General features: G+C 43.8%; 1 protein-coding gene across 20 annotated transcripts in view; it reads right to left on the minus strand.

Annotated features, from left to right (window-relative positions):
- PTPRF (protein tyrosine phosphatase receptor type F) overlaps positions 1-21,092 on the minus strand; it is a 513,733-nt gene that overhangs the window by 3,412 nt on the left and 489,229 nt on the right. For 5 of the 20 annotated variants that reach the window (XM_075181665.1, XM_075181664.1, XM_075181663.1 and 2 more), the window contains 24 exons: positions 20,412-20,993; positions 19,890-20,023; positions 19,062-19,206; positions 17,189-17,494; positions 16,208-16,401; positions 15,811-15,837; positions 14,762-14,879; positions 13,375-13,953; positions 13,187-13,284; positions 12,269-12,522; positions 12,071-12,161; positions 11,226-11,432; positions 8,857-9,023; positions 7,001-7,116; positions 5,848-5,880; positions 4,904-5,001; positions 4,694-4,817; positions 4,230-4,405; positions 3,929-4,048; positions 2,240-2,394; positions 1,613-1,898; positions 859-1,037; positions 564-690; positions 26-151 (listed from right to left, as the gene is read on the minus strand). In XM_075181665.1, coding sequence (XP_075037766.1) covers positions 26-151; positions 564-690; positions 859-1,037; positions 1,613-1,898; positions 2,240-2,394; positions 3,929-4,048; positions 4,230-4,405; positions 4,694-4,817; positions 4,904-5,001; positions 5,848-5,880; positions 7,001-7,116; positions 8,857-9,023; positions 11,226-11,432; positions 12,071-12,161; positions 12,269-12,522; positions 13,187-13,284; positions 13,375-13,953; positions 14,762-14,879; positions 15,811-15,837; positions 16,208-16,401; positions 17,189-17,494; positions 19,062-19,206; positions 19,890-20,023; positions 20,412-20,993 — 4,442 coding nt within the window. The remainder of the gene's footprint in view (positions 1-25; positions 152-563; positions 691-858; positions 1,038-1,612; positions 1,899-2,239; positions 2,395-3,928; positions 4,049-4,229; positions 4,406-4,693; positions 4,818-4,903; positions 5,002-5,847; positions 5,881-7,000; positions 7,117-8,856; positions 9,024-11,225; positions 11,433-12,070; positions 12,162-12,268; positions 12,523-13,186; positions 13,285-13,374; positions 13,954-14,761; positions 14,880-15,810; positions 15,838-16,207; positions 16,402-17,188; positions 17,495-19,061; positions 19,207-19,889; positions 20,024-20,411; positions 20,994-21,092) is intronic. The other 15 variants (XM_075181667.1, XM_075181671.1, XM_075181670.1 and 12 more) reach the window with 9 other exon arrangements.

Below are 21,092 nucleotides of genomic sequence, written 5' to 3' on the forward strand. Positions count from 1 at the left end.
GAAATGTATTTTGGCTCAAACTCACCCGTGCATCGGTCACTTTGAACTCACGTAGGATGTACTGAGGCATGTTATACTCAGCCATGGGGTCCACCACAAAATACTGGTACCGCGCTGAGCGTTCTGCAGGCCAATATTGATGACATTTCTCCTGTAAGGGTAAAATAACAAGATTATTGGTGCAGAACATTAGAGCTGTCTCACCTGCATTAAAGCAAGAGAAACATTCCTTACTTATCACAACACTTTATGAACAACTAAATAATTATGATTCTTGTGGACAGATAAGGAAACAACTCTATTTTACAAGGATTTAGAAATACCAGTGTCATCTTGTGGCTAATGCAGGCCATCACCTTTATTCTGTAACAGACCTGGCCAACTTGCGGCTCTCCGGCTGGTGTGAAACTACAAGCCCCAGCATGCTCTGCCAGACGGTAGCTGGCAGGACATGCTGGGATTTGTAGTTTTACAAAACTGGAGAGTTCCCTGTTGGCCAGTCCTGATCTATAACAAAAAACTCATGGTGGTTTAACTCTACAATTCCCATAGTTTGTCCTTACCCGGCCCATCTCTCGCAGTTTCGTCAGCATCACCACAATGGTAGAATTATGCTCCCACAACATGCGCCAAAAGTCCTCAGTGGTTTCTGCCAGGGGTCCCTGAGTAGCGATGTACCCTTTCTGCTGCCTGGAAAACATTGGCCAAGAACAACATATGAGGACGAGGGGAACCATACGTCCACCAGACTGCTCCGGAATCATGTAGAATTGCCATTATATGAGCCTGTGCAACTGCGTATTCGCCCTCCTGTCTTCTACTCCTAAATATTCCGTCGCTCGGGACATAGTAAGTTACCTGTAGCCATCGATGAAGCTGGCGTTGATGTAGTCTGACCCCTCAACACCGCGGATAGGCTGAAGACACACGCGGCTCAGCTCGTACGGCATTATGTTTACCAGCCGGTTCTTGAACTTGTTGCATGGTAGGTTGGCACTGATAAATCGTGAGGTGTGAGCTTTAGAGTTGGCCAAAAGCTAAATTAGGGGGGAAAAAATTAATTTGCAATTTATCTGGAATTAAGACACTGAGGGGTAAATATCAAACCTTCTAAAGAGGAAAAGTGGAAGTGTTGTCAATAGCGGCCAATCAGATTCTAGCTATTGTTTATCTAGTACATTCTAGAGAATAAAAGCTAGAATCTGATTGGTTGCTGTTGGCCACACCTCCACTTTTCCTTTTTTACAGTGCTTGATACATTTGCCTCTTAAAGACAAGAAGGGGTTATTACACCATATATTCACATTACACGCTGGCCAGCAACCCCTTAGCCTCTGAATAAACGGGTGTCTGCCACAGGTCACACAAATATCAAATAAGGAAAAACCCCCACAAGTCCCTAATTCTGTCACAGGACCTGTGCTGTCCTTTGTAGGTCTTTCTGTGAGTTATTATATGGCAATACTACAGCCTGTTACTCCTTCACTTCATAACAACTGCAGTGAGGTCACTGGCCACCTCCTCGCATGTACAGAGTATTCATGTTACCTAGGAGACTGCAAACCATTCACTAAGGCTCAGGATTCTGCACTGGCCAAGTGTGAGCGCCTACCTTGAACTCTAGCTCCATGGAGGTGACACTCTCTCCCGGAGGGACCTGAGACAGTTTCTGGATATGTGCGTACAGGCTGCGTGCTGGCACTTCTGTGTTACCACACAGCACCGCTTCTAGCAACGCCTCATGGATGAAGATGTACTGGTCCTCTGTCTGCACCATGTAATTCCTCTGTGAGCGCATGCAGGTCACGTGACCATAGATGTCCACAGTTTTCTCCAGCTTTATTCTCTCCAGCATGGCGTCAATCACTACAAAGCATCCCGTCCGGCCCACACCGGCGCTGCCGAGAGAGGGAGACACCATCAAGACAGGCACACAGCGCTGACAATTGTAAATGCGGCAACGCATTGAAATTATAATGTTGGAGGCTGCTAAATATAGATCATAAATAAAAATGCTGTATTGGAAACTCATTTAATAAACTAAGCTCTATGTACCAGATACAGCAATATATCCAGCTCCTGTTCTATGGCTGATGTCAGGCTCCTACAATTCTATAAACTATGTTTCACTGGACAAGACAGGAGCTCTATTTACAGAGTGGAATGAAAGATGAATGAATTTCCTGCCTCACTGTCTTCTCCCGGTTATATGAATGGACAGTGAATGAAATCCTCTTACCTGCAGTGTACAACCATAGGCCCGGCATCAGAAGAGTTACAGGCCTTCACTCTGCGCAGGAAGGCCAGGATAGGTGTGGGGTACTCTGGAACCCCATGGTCCGGCCAAGCCATAAATTGGAACTGACGGATTTCTCGTTTTTCACTGGAACCATTCTGTAGGAAAAGAAGAACGTTGCAGGTATTTGTTTTTTTAATAACTTTATTTATAAAGTACCAGCACAGAATGTATACATACAGTGTACAAAAACAAAGTAGGCCAAAATAGTTAACATTATATACATCTGGAGGGGGCTGTGTGGCAGCCTCAGCCTTAACACAGAAGACGTAGAAAAAAAACAAAGGAAGAAAAGGAGGCAAGTAAAGTACATGTCCAGTTAGGAGGTCTGAACAATACCAACATACTAATACCAAACTATTGAATGATAAATCAGAGTGTAAAGGTATATTTTCTGTATTGTAATGAGGAAGGGAAGGGGTGACTGAGACAGATCATTGCAGATTTTGGACACAGATGAACATAAAAGCATCTTTATGTGGCCCTATGCATCATCACCATTTATTTATATAGCTCCACTGATTCCGCAGCGCTGTACAGAGAACTCACTTCAGTCCCTGCCCCATTGGGGCTTACAGTCTACATTCCCTAATATACACACAGACAGACTACGGTCAATTTGTTAGCAGCCAATTAACCTACTAGTATGTTTTTGCAGTTTGGGAGGAAACCGGAGCACCTGGAGGAAACCCACGCAAACACAGGGAGAACATACAAACTCCTCACAGATAAGGCCATGGTCGGGAATTGAACTCATGACCCCAGAGCTGTAAGGCAGAAGTGCTAACCACTATGCCACTTTGCATGTTCCTGGTTTGCCTACAGACTATATACAGCTCTGATTACTCTGAACTTCTAAGATATAAAGATATATTTAAACATTAGTGGTTTGCAAAGTAAGGAGTACATCAGCGCTAGGGGCAGACTAATACATCAAATCACTTTGTGTCCCCGTGTCCCAATCACCAACATAGATAAGAAATTTTACAGGGTAGGGAAATTGCAAAAAAATCTGTGTACAACATTACATACAACTGTACGTTCTATGAAAGAATCAATGAATGATAAACTACGAGATAATATTCTCTGTTATTTGCATGTTAAAAGACGGTAACTGAAGTGTCCACCAGTAAACTTAGAAATAAGGAAAACTTCCTATCCCCAAAATCTAAATATACCTATAAGTTATAATTGGCTCCTGTAAAAAAGGTAAATTGTATTGTAGGTTTAATGGTCCTTTAAACCTCTTTAACAATTGTTGATTGGTTCTGTAGTGCCAAACGGTTAAAGTAAAATACAACAATGACATTACAGAGCTGCTGCGAGAGACCTGCCGTGCGCTAGCAGATATCATTATCCTGCAATAGGTATCCAAAATCAAGTCTTACTCTACATCACTAGCTGCATTTATTGTTTCTCTCATTAAGCTCAGTGCACCGTAAAATTATATTATAATTGAAAATTAAATTAAAACATTACACTCTTAATTTGCTTGTCTACCTTCTACTGCAACGCGCTATCTTATCTCCTCTCTGTGCTGGGTGTCAGAGGAAGGGCAGATGCAATCTATGTCCCTGGGGTCCGCCATGCGGTACGAAGACAATAAAGAGGCAAATAATGCTGATATCTCACCTTGTAGAGGGCAAATGTCCTCACTGTGTACGTAGCAAGTTCTACTGTGTCTAGTAAGGTGACCTGGATCATTCCGTACGTCTCGGAGCCGCGGCTCGGCCAGTACTGGTCACACTTCACCTGTGGATCAGACACAGTCACCATGATATACAAATTTGTGCTGGATGACAATGTCTACTGGAAAGTAACACAATGAGTTGTGGCACTACTTTAACGCCACAACACCCTGTAAAGATCAGATCAGATCCGGGTTGTCTTATATGTAGATCCCACTCTGTATTCCCCATATCCGGTGTCTCACCCTAGATTTCTCCTCTAGACGGGTCATCATCACAATGGTGGTCGTCCTCTGCTCCCACACCATGCGCCAGAAGTCGCTGAGTGTCTCTGGCAGTGGGCCTTGTGTGGCGATGTAAGCGTTCTGTTTCCTGTACCCGTCTATGTAGTTGGCATTGAGGTAATCGCTGCCAGGGACACCTGAGGGTGGAGAAAACGATGTGAAACGCGCGAGGGAAAAAGTTTAAGTGACGTATTCTATCAAAGCTGAGGAATTTGTAAAAATATAATTGATGAAATTACACAATTACAATACACACTTTGCACCATATTCTTGTAAGAAGTCTTTACTTGGGATGTTAAAAAGTTTAATTGGTGTATATACAAAAACTTCTAAAAAGCAAAAGTGGAGGTGTTGACCATGTTAAGGCAAAATTTCTATTCCTCCTCTAGCCCTCTAGAATAGGATCTGGCATGCACGTCTCTTACCGTCCACTGTTGTAAGGATGACGCGGGAATGGTCATATGCAATAACATTTGCATAGCGGTTCTTTGGTTTGTTTACTTCCAGGTTTGAATTCTCCCATGTGAACTGCTGACCTGGGTCAATGGACTGAAACACATAAGGAAAGTCCCAGTTAAATGTCATTCACATAAGACAGACAATAAGCCACATGATGGATTGCACAAGCGTCTCACCTCATATTCCTGGGAGAACTTGAGACCATCGTTGGCCTTCAGACGGTCAATGTTGTCCGCAAGGTCGGAGATCGGGATGGGAGGATGGTCCCTCATACCTGAGACGAGAGTACAAAAACATGAATAATTCTGCATTCCCACAAACCGTCCTGAGTCCGACAGTGAAGATGGATAGTGCAGCGAGACGGATGGACACACAGCATGCTGCAGCACTCCGGGGGGAAGCAGCTAGATGTGCCTGAATGTGGCGGCCACACATGCTCTGCATTAGAAGATGCAGCCCCTTTGGGTGCAGACCCTGATGCTGGAGGTAGATGGAGTGAGGCAGACTGAATCTGGTAATGAATCCAGGAGAGAACTCTGGATAGGAAGACTACGGATAATAAAACAGGGAGGGGAAGCAGAAGGATATATAATAATTCAGAGAATTTAATGGAATGGTGGAAACAGGCAGAGGAGTCTTAAAGGGGTCAAAACCATAAAAACGTAACTTTAGAAGAAGTTAAGTTAGGTTTTGTGGAAGGGAAATAATAGGAGAAGAAAGAGGACTTCTCTCAATCACTCTGAATGTTTGAACCATCAAGTAATTGGGTCATGAAGAAGAAAGGGACAAAGGAACAGGGATTAAATGTAACAAACTTTAAATAAATGTAGAAACCTGCCTGTGAGGGCGTGATCTGTGTTTCAGCCACAGAAAGTATTCATATAATACGTGACCTGCTCTACAACCTGTCCTGAACCTCTCTGATGTCTACACTACGTCTTCCCCCAATGAATGATCACCAAAGAGACACTGAGAGGAGAACAAATATGGAGCCCAGCTAAGGAGGTGGAAGGTGACATGGGGTGAAGAGAATGGTAGAGGAAGCGGGTGCCAGTAATGGGTAAGGTATGAGGGGGGGTGGTAACTTCTCTAGATGGTTACAGTAAGTTTTCAAACTAACTTGAGATATTCGGATAACTGGGGACACTGGAACCTGCAGGGAAAACAAAAGCAGCAAAGAACAGAATGCGATTAGAGGGAGGGGTGAGATGGATCCAAGGGTCTGTCTGATGGTGGTTCTAATAATATATATTGTAGATGGACCTAGTCGTCTGGGATATACCCCACTTTCTCCCACTAAAGGGCTTTTGGCACTAGGCAGGCTCCTCTTATCACCTCTGTTAGTCTCCCAGTTTGTTCTGTTCCGAGTCCGTGGAACAGTCCCATAGGAAATGTTTTCATTAGTTACAGAAACGTTCATTGTTACAAAACTTTCATACATACAGACATCATTGACCACAACTTTCACTCTGTGATCACTATAACGTACTCCTATCTGCTGCCAATATGCGACGAGTCCCAGGGAGGTACATGGGGCTATTGATATGGAAGTCTTATTTAATAACACGATTTATGAATAGCGCCAAAAGTCAAGTAGTGCAAGCCAAACACATGGGTGGCCAAATTCATCAGATCCAGCCCCTTGGAGACGGATCGCATTAGGGCCTGTGGTTGGCCGATGGAAGCAGTGGTTTCCGATGATCACATTTTGGTCATGCAACCTAATCGTTCTCAATCTGATCGTTCTCAGGTCTTGTGATCACTTTGAGGCCACATGTGGATATTGGGTGAATGTGCCAATATCTGTGCGTGCTTATAGGGTAGGGTTAATTACAGTGTAATCCCTAGGAATCAGATGTCATTTGTAATCAGCCTAGTACTCGTTACATTGTATAGGACAAGTGTGAGCCACTATGTGTTCGCCAAGAGTAGTTTTGGCCTCATATTATGCATCTCATCCGAGTCTTAGAATACCGGCTGGTCTAGATCAGGGTCTAGATCCTCTCTACACCTGTCATGAACCCAGGCAGTAACTGGCAAAGACATTCATCAGAAGAAAGAAAGGGAACATAGGAAGGAAAACACTCCTAGAGCCTGTGTCTCTGAAAGCTGCTGTCCTACACTACAACACTGAAAGGAAGAAAGGAACAGACATTGGGGGCCTTGTAATTACCTAACCCGCTCCCTGTCCTACACAGAGCCCTTAACACAGGCAATGGTGATAGTAACATAGAGGATCAGAGGGGTTATAGAGCAGAGATGATGCCACATACCTGGAGTTTGATAGTTCAGACGCCTCAACTCCACTGGATCAGAGGAATGTCCCAGGAGAGACTCTTTGACTTCCGGAGTCTGGTTCTCTTTACTAGAGGGGGAGTTGGTTCTTTTTCTGCAAATAAACAAAACAAAACAAACCCCTTGGTTTTAAAAGGAAATTGGAAAAGGAAAGGATGGGTACAGTTTGTAAAAGTCACATACAATGATAGAAGTTATATAAAAATGTTGTGAATACCGAAGGCGATCTAGGGCGAGGTCTCAATATATAAACTAGGAAACCATGACCTGTCCTATTTAGGCTTCAAATCATTTTCATTCTGTTCTTATATTTATGAAAATGTATAAAACCAAAGACTATGGTTGCCTTTATAAGTTGGAGGATTTGTTATCAGTGTACCAGCCATTTCCTGTTTAGATACTTAAAACATGCAAATCATAAATATTACTAGTAATTACACATTAACTCACATTACATTATGTGCAGAATTTGCATTGAACCACAGCAACCAATAAGACATTTGCTTTCATAGTTTTAACTTGTACTAGACTGACACTAATTGCTGATTGGTTACAGTGGCTCAATGCACATTTTCCACCTAAATACAATGTTTATAAATGATCCCTGTAGAAGGGAATCTGCATTGTTCTGTATTTAGCACTACGAGGGACCGATCCATAGACCACACGAGACACAGAGCGGCGCAGGTCTATATTTATTCTATAGGATATTCTTTAAATGGTCCTTTAAATTCTTTTGCCAGCTTTAAAAGATCATTAAAACTAAATACACTTTAAATCTGTTTCCCATATGCTGCTCATACTATTTATTAATACTTAAAGGACCACTAAACCTTAAATAAAGGTGGATTCATGCAAATAGCTGCGTGTAACATTGACCAATATCTATGTGTATTTTTCTGGACTTATAACGATTGAGATGTTGTTTCATTGGTTACAGAGTGTTTTCTGTCTGTTTAAACAATGTCTCTTAGTGCACAGAGTGGGGGCAGTTATTCTGTAGGCTGAACCAAGATTCAGCAGAATTCAGTTTACAAGGAACTAGCGGCATCACTGAAGCAATCTAAGAACTAGGATATAGTTACATGAGGCACTTTGTGGGAGATGGGCTGAGCAGATCGCGGGTGTTTGTGGTTTATTCTTGCATGACGTTTCTACCGTGCACATTTTTTAACTGTAATCATCATCATCATTTATTTATATAGTGCCAACATATTCCGTAGCGCTATAATCCCCCAAATGTAGATGTAGATTGCACTAATGTAGGTGTTTCACCTAGGTGTATAAATGCGCACGTTCGTCCAATTTAAAAGGCTGTGCGGTTCTGTAAGTGAATCTTACTGACTATCCACTTGCTCTAGGTTTAGCGGCCCTTTATGAATAACAATAGGGATGACTTTTAACCTATAGTAAATGCTTGTAGATTAGGGAACCCTAGGCTTGCAGCTATTGTGGAACTACAAGTTCCAGCATGCTTTGCAGGCAAATCGTTTCACGACAGCTCTCTGCTGTACACAAAACATAAAAGCAGACTTTCAACACTTTAAACAAAATCCCATTACAGCAGCTATACAAATAGTAAGTTGATTGATCCTGGTTACTGTACGGAGAATACGAAGGATATAAGAGCTTCCTACCTCTCCTGCTTACTGTGTCCGGGACAGGCAGCAAAGAGAAGAACCAAAGAAGTTAATTGAGGCAGGAAGAAAAGCAGAGGGACAAGACAGAGTTGGGTGCAGGCCATAGGAAGTGTCTCCAGCCCACGGAGCTTACAGTCATGTGGTCAGTGTCACCATGTGGGGAACACCACTGACGGTTGGCAGGAGTGACTGACAAGAACACGTACCTTTTGAACAGCAGGATAGCGATAACGATGATGATAATGAGGATTACAGCCAGGACAGGACCCATCACCCATAACATTTCCGGTTCCTCCTGCTGCCTGGACGATGATACCTCCACCACAATTTCATCGGAATATGGGCTGGCCGCGTACTTCTTCTGCAATACCAATCGGGGGAACCATCAGCACAACAGATGGAGGCACTCCATATGTAATATTATTATTATTGTTTATTTGTTAGGCGCCACAAGATTTCCGCAGCGCCGTACACAGTACAAACAGCAGACTATAAAGGGTGACATAGTACAGAACAATAAACAAAAAGTACCAATACGTCAGACACTCCAGACAGGCTGATGCAGTAAAGACAGAGCAGAAGAACAGGTGTGGAGACCAGAGGGAAGAGGGCCCTGCTCATACGAGCTTATATCCTAATATGCTACAAATATAGCATCATACGATCTGACAAAGAGATTGTCCTAAGACATGTGTCCCCTCTTCAGCTCATCCTTATCTATATTAATAATTTACTTTACAGTGACATTGACAACCCAAAAGTTTTATCCAATGCTGGTCGGACACAACGCAATGTGATCAGATTGGTCATTGTAATTGGATTGATGAACAATCTGGATATATGTGTAGTGGGACATATGTCACAATCCAACTGGAATGGCGGAAATCCAGTAGGATTGAAAAGCAATGGAAATTGGCTACACACACTAACATACCCTTATAATCAACTTGGACTTATATAGCATCAGTATATTCTATAGTGCTTTACAAAGGGGAATAAAAGAAGACTGAAGATCAACAAACAGGCGAGGTGGTAAGAGAGTGCTGCTCTCTGGTTTACAACCTATAGTAAAATAGAAGTTTGATACATGAGGGTATGTCCCACATTTTGCATATTGGTCCAGACAGATTACAATGGGAAGTAATGCTTAGTGGGACTATATGATCCAGTCACAGCAATGTTGGTTTAGGGGTCAGAGGGTTGTTTGAGTATAGAGAGAGACTACATGTAAATTTTGTGTGAACTGTGGAGAAGGTTTGTTAATGGGTAGAATACTTTAGGGAGAGTAAGATGATGCTTCAGGAACTTGATAAGCTGCCTAAAGAATTTTCAGGGAGTGCTTGATGATTTGGAGGCTACGGGAAAGTCTTACTGTGCGAGGGAGAGAATTCCACAGCGTGGGTGCAGTCTGAAAAAAGTCCTGTAACCGGGAATGGGAGGATGTGATGAGAGTTGATGAAAGACGCAGATCTTGTACAGAACGGAGGTGCCGAGTTGGGAGATATTATGAGACAATTGAGTGCATGAATAACAGTGTTTGCAGCGTCTTGTTTGAAACGTGTGTATTCTGGAAATGTTTCTTAGATGTATGTAACAGGATTAGGATATAGATTGGATGTGGGGAACAAAGGATAGTTCTGAGGCAAGGACTACACCCAGGCAGCGAACTTAAGAGAGAGCAGCTTTGTCAATATTTTTGATCCATACTGAGACATTTGTAAGGAATTGCTGGGGTGCATCGGGCGGTTGATCAGTCAAAAAGAATAATCTGGACAGTATGTACTTTGAAAGGTTGGAAAGTGAAGGTGCATCAAGGTGGAAGGTGGAGTCCAAACCCCCACCCTGTTTGCTTCCAGGCCTGGAGGGGAGGGTGGGAGAACTGGAGACCACCCTGTGGAATGATTATGTTTCTGTTGTCCGGCAGAAAGAGATCATGGATGAGGGTCTGCTGATATTTCCCCGGCTGCTAGAAGAAGGAGGACGGAGGGGTAGAGAGGATGACTAAGATTTATAAGGTCTTATGTTGTAACTCTATTACCGTACTGGGCATCTTTAATCATTTCAAATTTGGAACCATTTTCACCTCCATGCATAGTGTAAAATAAACACAAAGGTGGGGAGCTGCCTCTTGTTAATTATTATATAACGGTAAATGTTTCCTGTCCACCGTAATAGACATTTTCTATTTATCTAGACATTTAAAGATCACGATTGTTAATAAGAAGAGCGATTGAGACCACATTCCTGGAGGAGTAGTAACAGCTCAGTATTTACAGGCGTTGCTATACTCGCAGTACAGGATATTCCTGAAATCGTGAACAATTACAGCTCCATGAGGACTGGTTTTACAACCAACGAACTCGAACACAAACATTCCTGCTGGGTAATTTATCTAAGCAGCACAGCCCTAAAGCAAAGATGCTGATCTGTGCTGTGTATTCTCCTGGTAAAACTGGGGAATACATCTTTATACTGGCCAAGCAGCTTAAGGAAACTATGGTTAATTTTCATTTCTTTTATAACTCTGTACATGGTCAGAATGTATAACAGGTTCCTGACTCACCGTATCACCGTCTTCTAGCGCAGCCAGCACAAAGCAGGTGTAGCTCAATTCTGCATTCAGAGGCTTGTTGAGGAAGCCGTTATATTCCTTATTGTCACCTAGAGTAAAGGATTCTGGGAGAGAGTTCACCCTGGCTGCTATGTATGGCTTGTTCCTGCTGGCTTGTCTTCTTTGCCGACGAGACCCCTGATTAATGGCTTCTAGGATCTAAAATGAAGATAAACTTGCTGAGTTTTATGGAGTTGCTTAACTATACCAAATAAATATACGAAAGTAAATGACTGTAAGGCTCAGAGTTTTCTTCTTTTTCCTATAACATTTAATCATAATGTATACTCAGTGTTCTTTATGTTTTGTTTATAAGCTAACTTTCCACTTTGGGGCTCATCCATATAAGCGTTTTTTCGAGGTGCGTTCCAAGAGTATGCATGCTGTCTGTGGAGACTGCTGCCCACGCCGATGGCAGTGAAATGCAGAGGAAAGTGGAGCAGTCTCCTCTGACATGTATATCACAACAATATTCCATTAGCAATGTGGTCATGCTGAGGAGCCCGGACTTTCCTGTGTGAGTTAACATTATGACACCTGATACCTCCATTGAGCAATATGGGGAGACAGAGCAGAGAAAATGAGGGGTTACTAGTGACGTATTCGAGTCTATGTCTGTTTATTTAATCTGCAGCAACAAAATAACATTTTACTGCTATAATGGTACCTGTGAATAAATGTTCCTATTTATGACCAAATACCCTATCACTGAAGTAGGTTATAATGTCCTTTTAACAATGGGCAGCACTATGGGTAGGCATGTGGGGTCACGGGAAACAAGTTGTACAACGACGCACCTGTTCCAACTCCATCTCCTCTGGGCTTTGCCACCGAGAGCTCATTCCGCTGCTGGAACTGTCCAATGGAACAACCACAATGTAATACCACCTGACAATAGATAAGTATGGGGGGGCTGAGGAAGCGCAGAGCAATACAGTGACACCTAAGACACAGCTTCACAGAACTACGAGAACATTATGTCCGGGGGTCCTTACCTCACCGGGGAGGTGGTTTGTACCCTCGGCAAATGCAGAGTAAATCGTCCCTCCTCCATATACTTGCTGGCGGATGAAGGCTTGCTCTGCAGGACATCGGGGGCTGTACGAATGGACACACGGTGCTGCAGCCCTCCGGCGCTGCTTCCCCGGTTCATTAGTACGAAAGAATAGTCCGTGTCCGGCTGGAGGTTGTTGATCAGTTTGCGCATGGAGTGGCCGTCTACCTCCACGTGCTGGTTGTTGTATAGAATCTAGGAAGGCCAATGGGATGTGTTAATTGCGAGGACAGGGGACATGTTATAAACAAAACAACTGACAGGGAATACATTTGTTGTCTTTCTAACTGACTGCACCACTTCCTAAATGAGGAGAAAATAAACACTTTCCAAAAGAAACTGACTTGTTATGTAGAGTCGGGTATAGTTATAAAGTTTGTGGAATTGTTGCAATGAACGAAGATACAGAGGAGCTTGAGAACAACAAAATAACATAAACAGAGCTTATTCCGTACAAAAAGAAAACTACGCTAACAAGTATTTCTATATTAACATGTATTTAAGAAAACAGTTGCTGGTGTTTTAAAAACAAATCTTGACTCTCTTGTTACAAAACTTAATTAAAACGTAAGACTTTACTGTGCTGTGCCTCTGAATAAATAAAATCTGTCCATCCACTTGACACTACTTAGTGATAGTTAAACCACTCGGTGTATCGGTTTTGTGGACACCATAACACGTGACTGCAGAAAAATTTTGGTCTAAGATAAATAACTGCGCAGTGCTTAGATCACTGTAAAATTCAGATATCAACTTGTCCCCAACGAATGCTCCAGACACATTCCAGAGTCCTGCGCAGCCACTTCACAGAACAACATTATAGAGAAGCACAGGGAGCCCCCCGGTCTGGAAAGCTAACCTTAAAAGGCACGGCGGGTTTGTACGAGTCAGGAACTTCCCAGCTCAGCAAGACCGATGTCTTCATCACAGCATTCACTCTGAAGTTTTTAGCAAACACTGCAAGGAGAATGGAAAAAGTCTCTATCATTACTCTGGAAACAAGTCTACACTCCAACAAATCAGTGTTTGTCCTCTTATGGGCCTTACCTTGGTCCACAGGCATAGTACGTGACTGTATGCTGGGGCTCAGAGGTCCGGTCCCCTTGTTTGTCCTTGCCCTGACCTTAATATCATAGGTCGTGTCTGGCTTGAGGTTGACGAGTGTAATGTGAGTGTCACGGGTGATGTTGGTGAGATCCTGCGGGCTATTGATGTCTCGGTAAACCACCGTGTAGTTGGTGATCTTTCCATTGCGTTCTGACAGCACGGGTGGATCCCAAGATACTTCTGTCGTGGACGTGGTGAGTCCAACTACCTGCAGGTTTTGTGGAAACCCACTGGGCACATCTTCTGGTGTAGATATCTCCTTCTCATACTCCTCCCCGAAGCCGGCCCGGTTTTTGGCACACAATTTGATGATGTAGGTGGCGCCCTTGTGCAGCTTGGTCACTGTGAAGTGATGTTCGTTTTTCCCAAAGTCCATAGTGTTGAATTTCTCCTCGTCCTGACGTTTATACTGCAAGCGGTATCCCAGTAGCTCTCCAACTATCTCTCTGGGTGGATGCCACTGGATGAGTGCGGTGTTCTGAGACGTTGTGCCGATCACCACGCTGGGCTTTCCGAGCACTGAGAACCACAGAAATGTTTATTCATCAATGACTGACATATCTGTATGTCTATCTTCACGTGTTTAAATCTGTATGTGATGCAGATTACTTCCAAAATGTAGCAATGACATTTCATTAAGTGTGATCACATATACTATAGGTGGTATATGTAATGCTGATATAAAGTTTACCAAAATCTCTTTACTCTATTTAAGGCTTGTGAAACGTAGCACAGAACAGACAAACTGTCCCGTAAAATGCAGTGATATGTCTAAGGTTTAAACAATATACCCATATCTTTAGTGCCGAGGCTGTCTCTGGGGGCACCCAAGGTGGCCTCTACTCCTCTAAAGCAGCCCCCCCCCCACGAGCATTGTCCATCACGGACATGGCGGAGCAGCAGTGTAAGAAGTTGCCAGCTGCCTCTCCCCTTATGTCAGCGACCGACATTCCCTGTGGGGGAGCCGTGGGGACATTAAATACACTGGATGAGGGACATGTCTAGGTTCTCTAATTGTAGCGCCAATGCTGTATATCTTATAAACCGAGGTGGCTGCCATTCTGCAGGCTGAACAATAAACCAACCGCAGCTCGTTCATTACCGGCCAGCAACATCGCTGTAGATTATTATGTTTAATGCAGTTGTATTTGGCCTTATGATGAAACATTACCTCCTATGACAACAAAGATACAACACGTAGTCCCTTTAAGAAAATATATAAAAATAATAGTGAAGGATGTTTGCGGTTACAATTAAAGCTGTGGGTTTAATTTACAATAACGTACAGACTATGATTTATTGACAATGGCTGTGTGTGGGTACTCACACGCTCCTGTGGTGGTTACAACCTTGGGTTTACTCCTGGCTCCATCCCCTTTCGTGGTGTAAGCAGCTACAGTGATGGAATAGGTGGTCTCTGCAGAGAGCCCAGTTATTATAGATTCCTGAAAATATGGGGAACAAATGCCGGCAAGGTTTAGTTAAAATGTGGCTGCAGTACTGCATTTACACAGCAGGGGGAGCTGTAGGAGCATGTCACAGATATTATGCTCTATTTGGAAGGTTAGAAACTGGCTCCGAGGGGATAAGTGGCCCAGTACGCTGCAAATCACTTATGATAGGAGGAAAGCAAAAATATTCCTGTGCTCTGTAGGATAATTATCGATGAAGATCTCAGCATATATGCCAGGAGTGGACGGTACAGTGTTCATCGTGCACCTTGCAATATGTTTGGGGGGGGGGGGGGGGGGGGGGGGTGTCTAGTAAAAACACAGAAACACTGAAGTCTATTTGTGATTTGCTAATGGAGGAATATGACAGAGTGAAATGCAATTGTACAACAACAATCATTATACCCCATGATTATCCACTGAGAATCACAACCAAACAGAAGAGAGGTGAATGCTGAGTGCCCGTCCTTGCACCTCAAACCCTAATCTCCATGCAAGAATTGTGCCTGTCTCCAAGCCTGAAACCAGGGCTGGGGGGTCGAGAAGCAGAGGAAGAAGACAGAGAGATGATGTATCCAGTATAGAAGGCAGAGTCCCATCATTGAACCAATGATTGCACAACAGGAGCACGGGGCTGTCAGAGAGACCTCATATTAGACTGTTTCCAGTATTCATTGTGGGTGAGATTTTCTGCGGACGTGGGTGGGATGACACCCTCAGCGATACGCTGGTATATAAAATGAACATAACTTTTTTCTAGCTATTTGTCTTTGTGTTTTAACACAGAGCCACCTACAAATATGACATATTTGATTATTGTAAATGGGATATGGATTGATACCCAGCTCTGTGACAGCCCCCTGCTCTCCGCAGACACAATGCGATCACGCAATCTGCCCACAGATACCAAACACGAGATACTCACGTATTCTGCGGACTCCTCAGGTCTCCACTGGTAGGGACAGAGAGAAGAGGGGTAAGTGGGATATGCAGGCAAAGGGTCTCAAGGTTACAACAGCAGGGATGGTTGTATGAGGGTGGTGACATGCCAGGTTACACAGGAGATACACACAATGACTGTTGGGTAGTGGGTACATGAATATATGGTTATAATTAGTGTTATAGGGGAGGTGGGGGGCATGCTTCACATTGCAGAACACTCCGTTGTGGGTGTTGCAATCTGGGCTGGATTAGTTGGTTGGGGAGAAGGGTGAAAAGTGGAGACCCAATGTTTATGTCCAAGTCTTGGCAGCCTCTCAATGAACGTCACTTGGGCAAGATCTGAGCAGTCACGGCAGTAAGTGGGCATAGCATGTCCTTACCTGAGCCTCTGCCAGCATGACGTCCTTAATGATGGGGTTTCCCCGAGGTTCTCCACCTTCCAAGCGAACATAAGTCACCTGGTAACCCCGTATCTGACCGTTTTGCTTGGTGGGGAGAGGAGACTTCCAGGTCACGCGCACAGATGTGGAGTTCACAGAGTCCACCTCGACCTTCCGTGGTGGTGCGCTGGGCACTAGAGTAAGACAGGGAGGAACATAGCAATAAACCATCTGCTTGAACACAGTCCGCGTATAAGTTCTAGACTACCGAGAACAGATGCAACGCTGTCCAGCACTGCTTGAGGTGCAGCATGATTAACAATGAGCAGCTTATAAAGGGCTTGGACAACAACTGGTGCCAACAGATGATCACAGCGTTTGGTAGAAATTGTCTGGGGGGCACTTGAAAGTAAGACACTCTGGAGCCGAGAGGGTGGGGTGTGATTGGTTAGACACTGCTCATGCACAATCGCAGCACATGATTGGTTAGATACTACTTATGCACAATCACCTTCCGCCCTATTTACCCTGACAAGTCTTGCTCTGTTCAAATGCCCCCAGGCTGTTAACACCAGGAGTCAACCAGCCCCACTATACTTCCATTATTTCAAATATAATGGTTGACTTCACGTTCTACTTGTCATGTATATATTAGAATGATCAACTTATCATCCCAGGTTTGTACCGCTATTTTGTAATACAGATTTAGTTTTTTTTTTGTTTTGACGAAACATTCAGGAATTGAGGCCAGCGCTCGCCTCTCGTTCTAAACAATATGAATTTAGGCATCAGGGTCATGATGCAACGTCAAACAATGCTGCCCGCACAGTGATATCCCGAGCATAGGACAGGAGAAGAACCAGGACATGAAAGGGTGAAAGCAGTCAGCGCCGCGTCGCAGGAAAGCTGAGAGGAGTGAGATAAACAGGTGAGAGAGATGCCCATTGTGCCGATAGGTGAGAGTGGTTCCCGGACACTTACCATCCTCATCTGTCCGCACAATGACAGACGGGCTCTCAGGCCCAGCGCCTACATCTGTATGAGCTCGCACCCATACTCGGTACTCTGTCCACTTCTCCAGATCCTTGATCTCCCAGCTGGAAAAGTCTGGTGGGATACTGTCCACAACACGTCGGGATGTATCTTCCCCGGCCATAGCTTGGTAGGCCAGAGAGTAGCGGGTCAGGGCCCCATTACGGCTGGAGACCGGAGGAGCCGCCCAACTTACCCGGATGGAGGTGGAGCTAAGACTGGTACACTCCACATTCTGCGGAGGGGCAGATGGTGCTGAGAATGAAAGAAAAAACAAAAACGCAGGCAAAGGGGAGGAAGATGAGCACGACTGATGCACAATGACAGGGATGCAAACTAAAACACAACCTGTGACACTGTTACCAAAAGCAAAGTTCTATCTACCTCCGAGACATTGCACGGCATTGATCTGGGTGCGGCATATTGTTAGTGCTATGTAAATAAGGATCTTCTAATGGAATTCCAGGTTGTTTAGATAAAACCCTGGCAGTGCTGACACAATAATAATCCTATTAATAATAATATTGAACATTATAGTCCATTACCAGTGTGTACTAGATACAAATATAGTAACAGACTGATCCTATGATACATACACTCTATATCTATATATCAAACTGTTGCTATTTGGTGACATAACAGTGTAACAGTTACACAACTCAATGATGAATAAAACAAACCGATAAAAGCAATAAGGGGACATGGAAATACGGAATGAAATCTCATTATTAACAAGCGACCTACATGCAGGTCCCTGTATCACACATTCTGCATGCATGTCACACGCATAAGAAGAACTGAAGCACATACAGACGAGACGTGCAGCCCCAATTGGGGTACAAGAATATATTTCAAAATACGCAATATATTCTATGGGAAATTTGCATCTTATGGTTTAAATCTAAGACACAAGTTTACGTTTAGATTTTATCATTTGTGTAACTCTAGCTCCTGCACTGAGTGGTGGTGGTGGCTGTGGTGTGGGCTGAAGCAGCATTTGTTAGAATGCAGACAGTGACATCTAAAGTGGAAACATTCTGTGGTATGATCCAGCTTAATCACTAAGGTTCGCTTATGAAGTGCAAACAATGCAGACCTGCGTAGCGTCTTTATGTGAGCAAGTTCCTACATATCCACCAAGTGCTTCTCATGGTGTGCGCTCGATTGCCGGTCTTAGTAACTGTCCCCGGGAATTCTATCCGTTCCTAGTTCTGCAAATGCATCTGGTAGATATCAAAAGTGAAAACGGCACTTTAATGTCCAGCCTTCTGCTCCTATTTAACTGATTGAATGCTTAAGGCCAAATTCCTCGCAGAACTTCTGTACCTATAATGAGGCGAATATTCAACAGGACAATTTGGTTATCTGTAATGTACCCCCCAACTCATTTTTCATTGGCGTTTAATGGAACTGGGACAAATGTTCACCAGTTCTCATAGGACACAGGCTGGTGCTCTTGTCCAGTTATTATTTCTCTATCATGGAGTTCTGTCCTTTTGTAACATTTAAATAAAAGCCAATTTCTTATCAAAAGCGCTAGTCTGCACAGGTTCGTCTAATTAATTTGTGTTCCGTTCTTGTGAGTGACGCTTAACATGCTGTCATTCCATAAGCGAGCAGCAGGGGGGCGATATGGCCTTGTTGCTGGGCAGGTGCCAATATCACCACCAAAGCATGCAACACCACAAACTTACCCTTCTGTAGGGGTCATGTTTGGATATTCCAGGCTGGCCCATGTGAGCAGATACCCTCAGATACTGAACTGTACCACTCTATCCCGGACACACACACACACTATCCACCATCACACACAGACACTTACTGGACTGTGCCGTCCTAGCCTGGATTGCAGGCGTGTAAACGCCGAGCCCCATGGAAGACCAAGCAGCCAGCTGGAAACTGTACAGAGTGTCGGGCTTCAGGCCCTCAACCGCATAAGACGACGATGGCGGAAAAGTCACTTTTTGCTGCAAAAATACAACATTCAGAAATTGAACATTTTGCCATTGTTAATATTTTTTATCACATATTTGATAATGAGCCTAGATCAGATTTATTGTAATATGTGTTTATCAGCAGTTAATGGCTTCAGAAATAGTGTTTGTACATGTAGTGATAGTTTGCTGTGTATTTAATCTCAGAATTTCTCTTATTTGTGATATTTTGCGTGGTCTTAGTATTGACCCAATAACTTTATAGATGTTATTAGTTTGTAAACTCTCTATTCCTTCAGCATATTGGGCTTATTGTAATACAAATGTGCAAATAAAAACACATGCACTGTTACCCACAGCCACCAATCAGGTGCCATGTGCTGCTACCCACAGCCACCAATCAGGTGCCATGTGCTGTTACCCACAGCCACCAATCAGGTGCCATGTGCTGCTACCCACAGCCACCAATCAGGTGCCATGTGCTGTTACCCACAGCCACCAATCAGGTGCCATGTGCTGTTACTCATAGCAACCAGATGTCAGCCGGCACAAGTCCGACTACAAAAATGAATAATAGTGGATATTGGATTAGCTGCTATAGCTATACAGTACATTTGGTCTCGGACCATGTTACTGAATAAGCCCCACTGTATTAAACACAATTCAGACATATTTGACCTTTTGTAAACATTAAAGATTCCATATGTGGTACTTACTTGTGGCCCATCCTGGCTTTCCCAATAAAGGAGCTCGTATGAGGTGATGCGCTCTTGTGGTATGTAGCGCCACATCAGCATTATACGTGTGTCCGATTCAGCTTCTGCCTGTAAATTATTCGGCTGCGCTGGAACTGTGATAAAAAAGGAGTAATTAAATAAGATTCATATAAATGAATAAAATAAGAGACTCAGCATCTCAATGCCAGACAACAAGAACATCAACCTACTCACGTCCCATGATTATAAATGATTGAATGCCAACATCTATCATGAGGCGGTAGCACACTAAGTAGGACGTCGCCTACAAATGGCGGACAGTGCAATCCATCTTAATGCCTACAGAGAACATATTTTAGATGCCAAGTTCAGAAGACAACACAAGAGGTGATCAGGTCGTGGAGAAGAAAACAGCGGCTCCTCACCCGTGGTTACAAGTAGAACAGAAGAATGACAGATGCACGGTTGGCATATCTATTACTCTTGTCAAAGAAGTGGTTACTGTTGTCATGAAACACTCACCTCCCTGCTGGGTCTTGACCTGGACCATATCTGAAGGTGGTCCGTCTCCCACAGAAGTGAAAGCTAGTACACGGATGCTGTAAGTGATCCCGGTGGTCAGTCCTCCAATAGTTGTCAAGAGACTGTCTTCTACATTGTGCTTTTGCCACATGTTAAAGGGCAAATGTTGGTCTGTAGTGTAATATACCCGGAACCCTCTAATTTGTCCATTGGCTTCTTCTGGTGGATCCCACTGAACTATCATTGTGCTGGAACTAAGCATTCGGGCCTGTACTCTCAAAGGAGGACCTGAGGGAGCCTGTTCTCCTGTTTGAGCTTCTACCAAATCACTTGGAGGTCCTCGTCCAATGTTGTTAACTGCGATGATGCGGAACTCATACTCTGAGTAAGGGCTGAGGCCTCCAATACTGTAGCGAGTTGTAGCCACACCATCAACTTCCTGGAATAACCCATCCCATGCCTTGGACTTATACTGTATCACGTAAAAGGAAATCGGTTCGGGGTTCCCAGAATCCCATGTTAAGGTGACACTAGTGGCTGTTGTTTCTGTTACCGTGACAGCTACTGGTGGCTTTGGCAAAGCTGTAAGAACAAAAATTGCAAATGCACATATAAGATATAGTAATGGTAAAATAAGTAAATCTGAATCTCGCTAAACCTGACAGCTATTCTCTTCACCAA

This window comes from Mixophyes fleayi, chromosome 8 (assembly GCF_038048845.1).
Source record: "Mixophyes fleayi isolate aMixFle1 chromosome 8, aMixFle1.hap1, whole genome shotgun sequence".
Taxonomy (NCBI): domain Eukaryota; kingdom Metazoa; phylum Chordata; class Amphibia; order Anura; family Limnodynastidae; genus Mixophyes; species Mixophyes fleayi.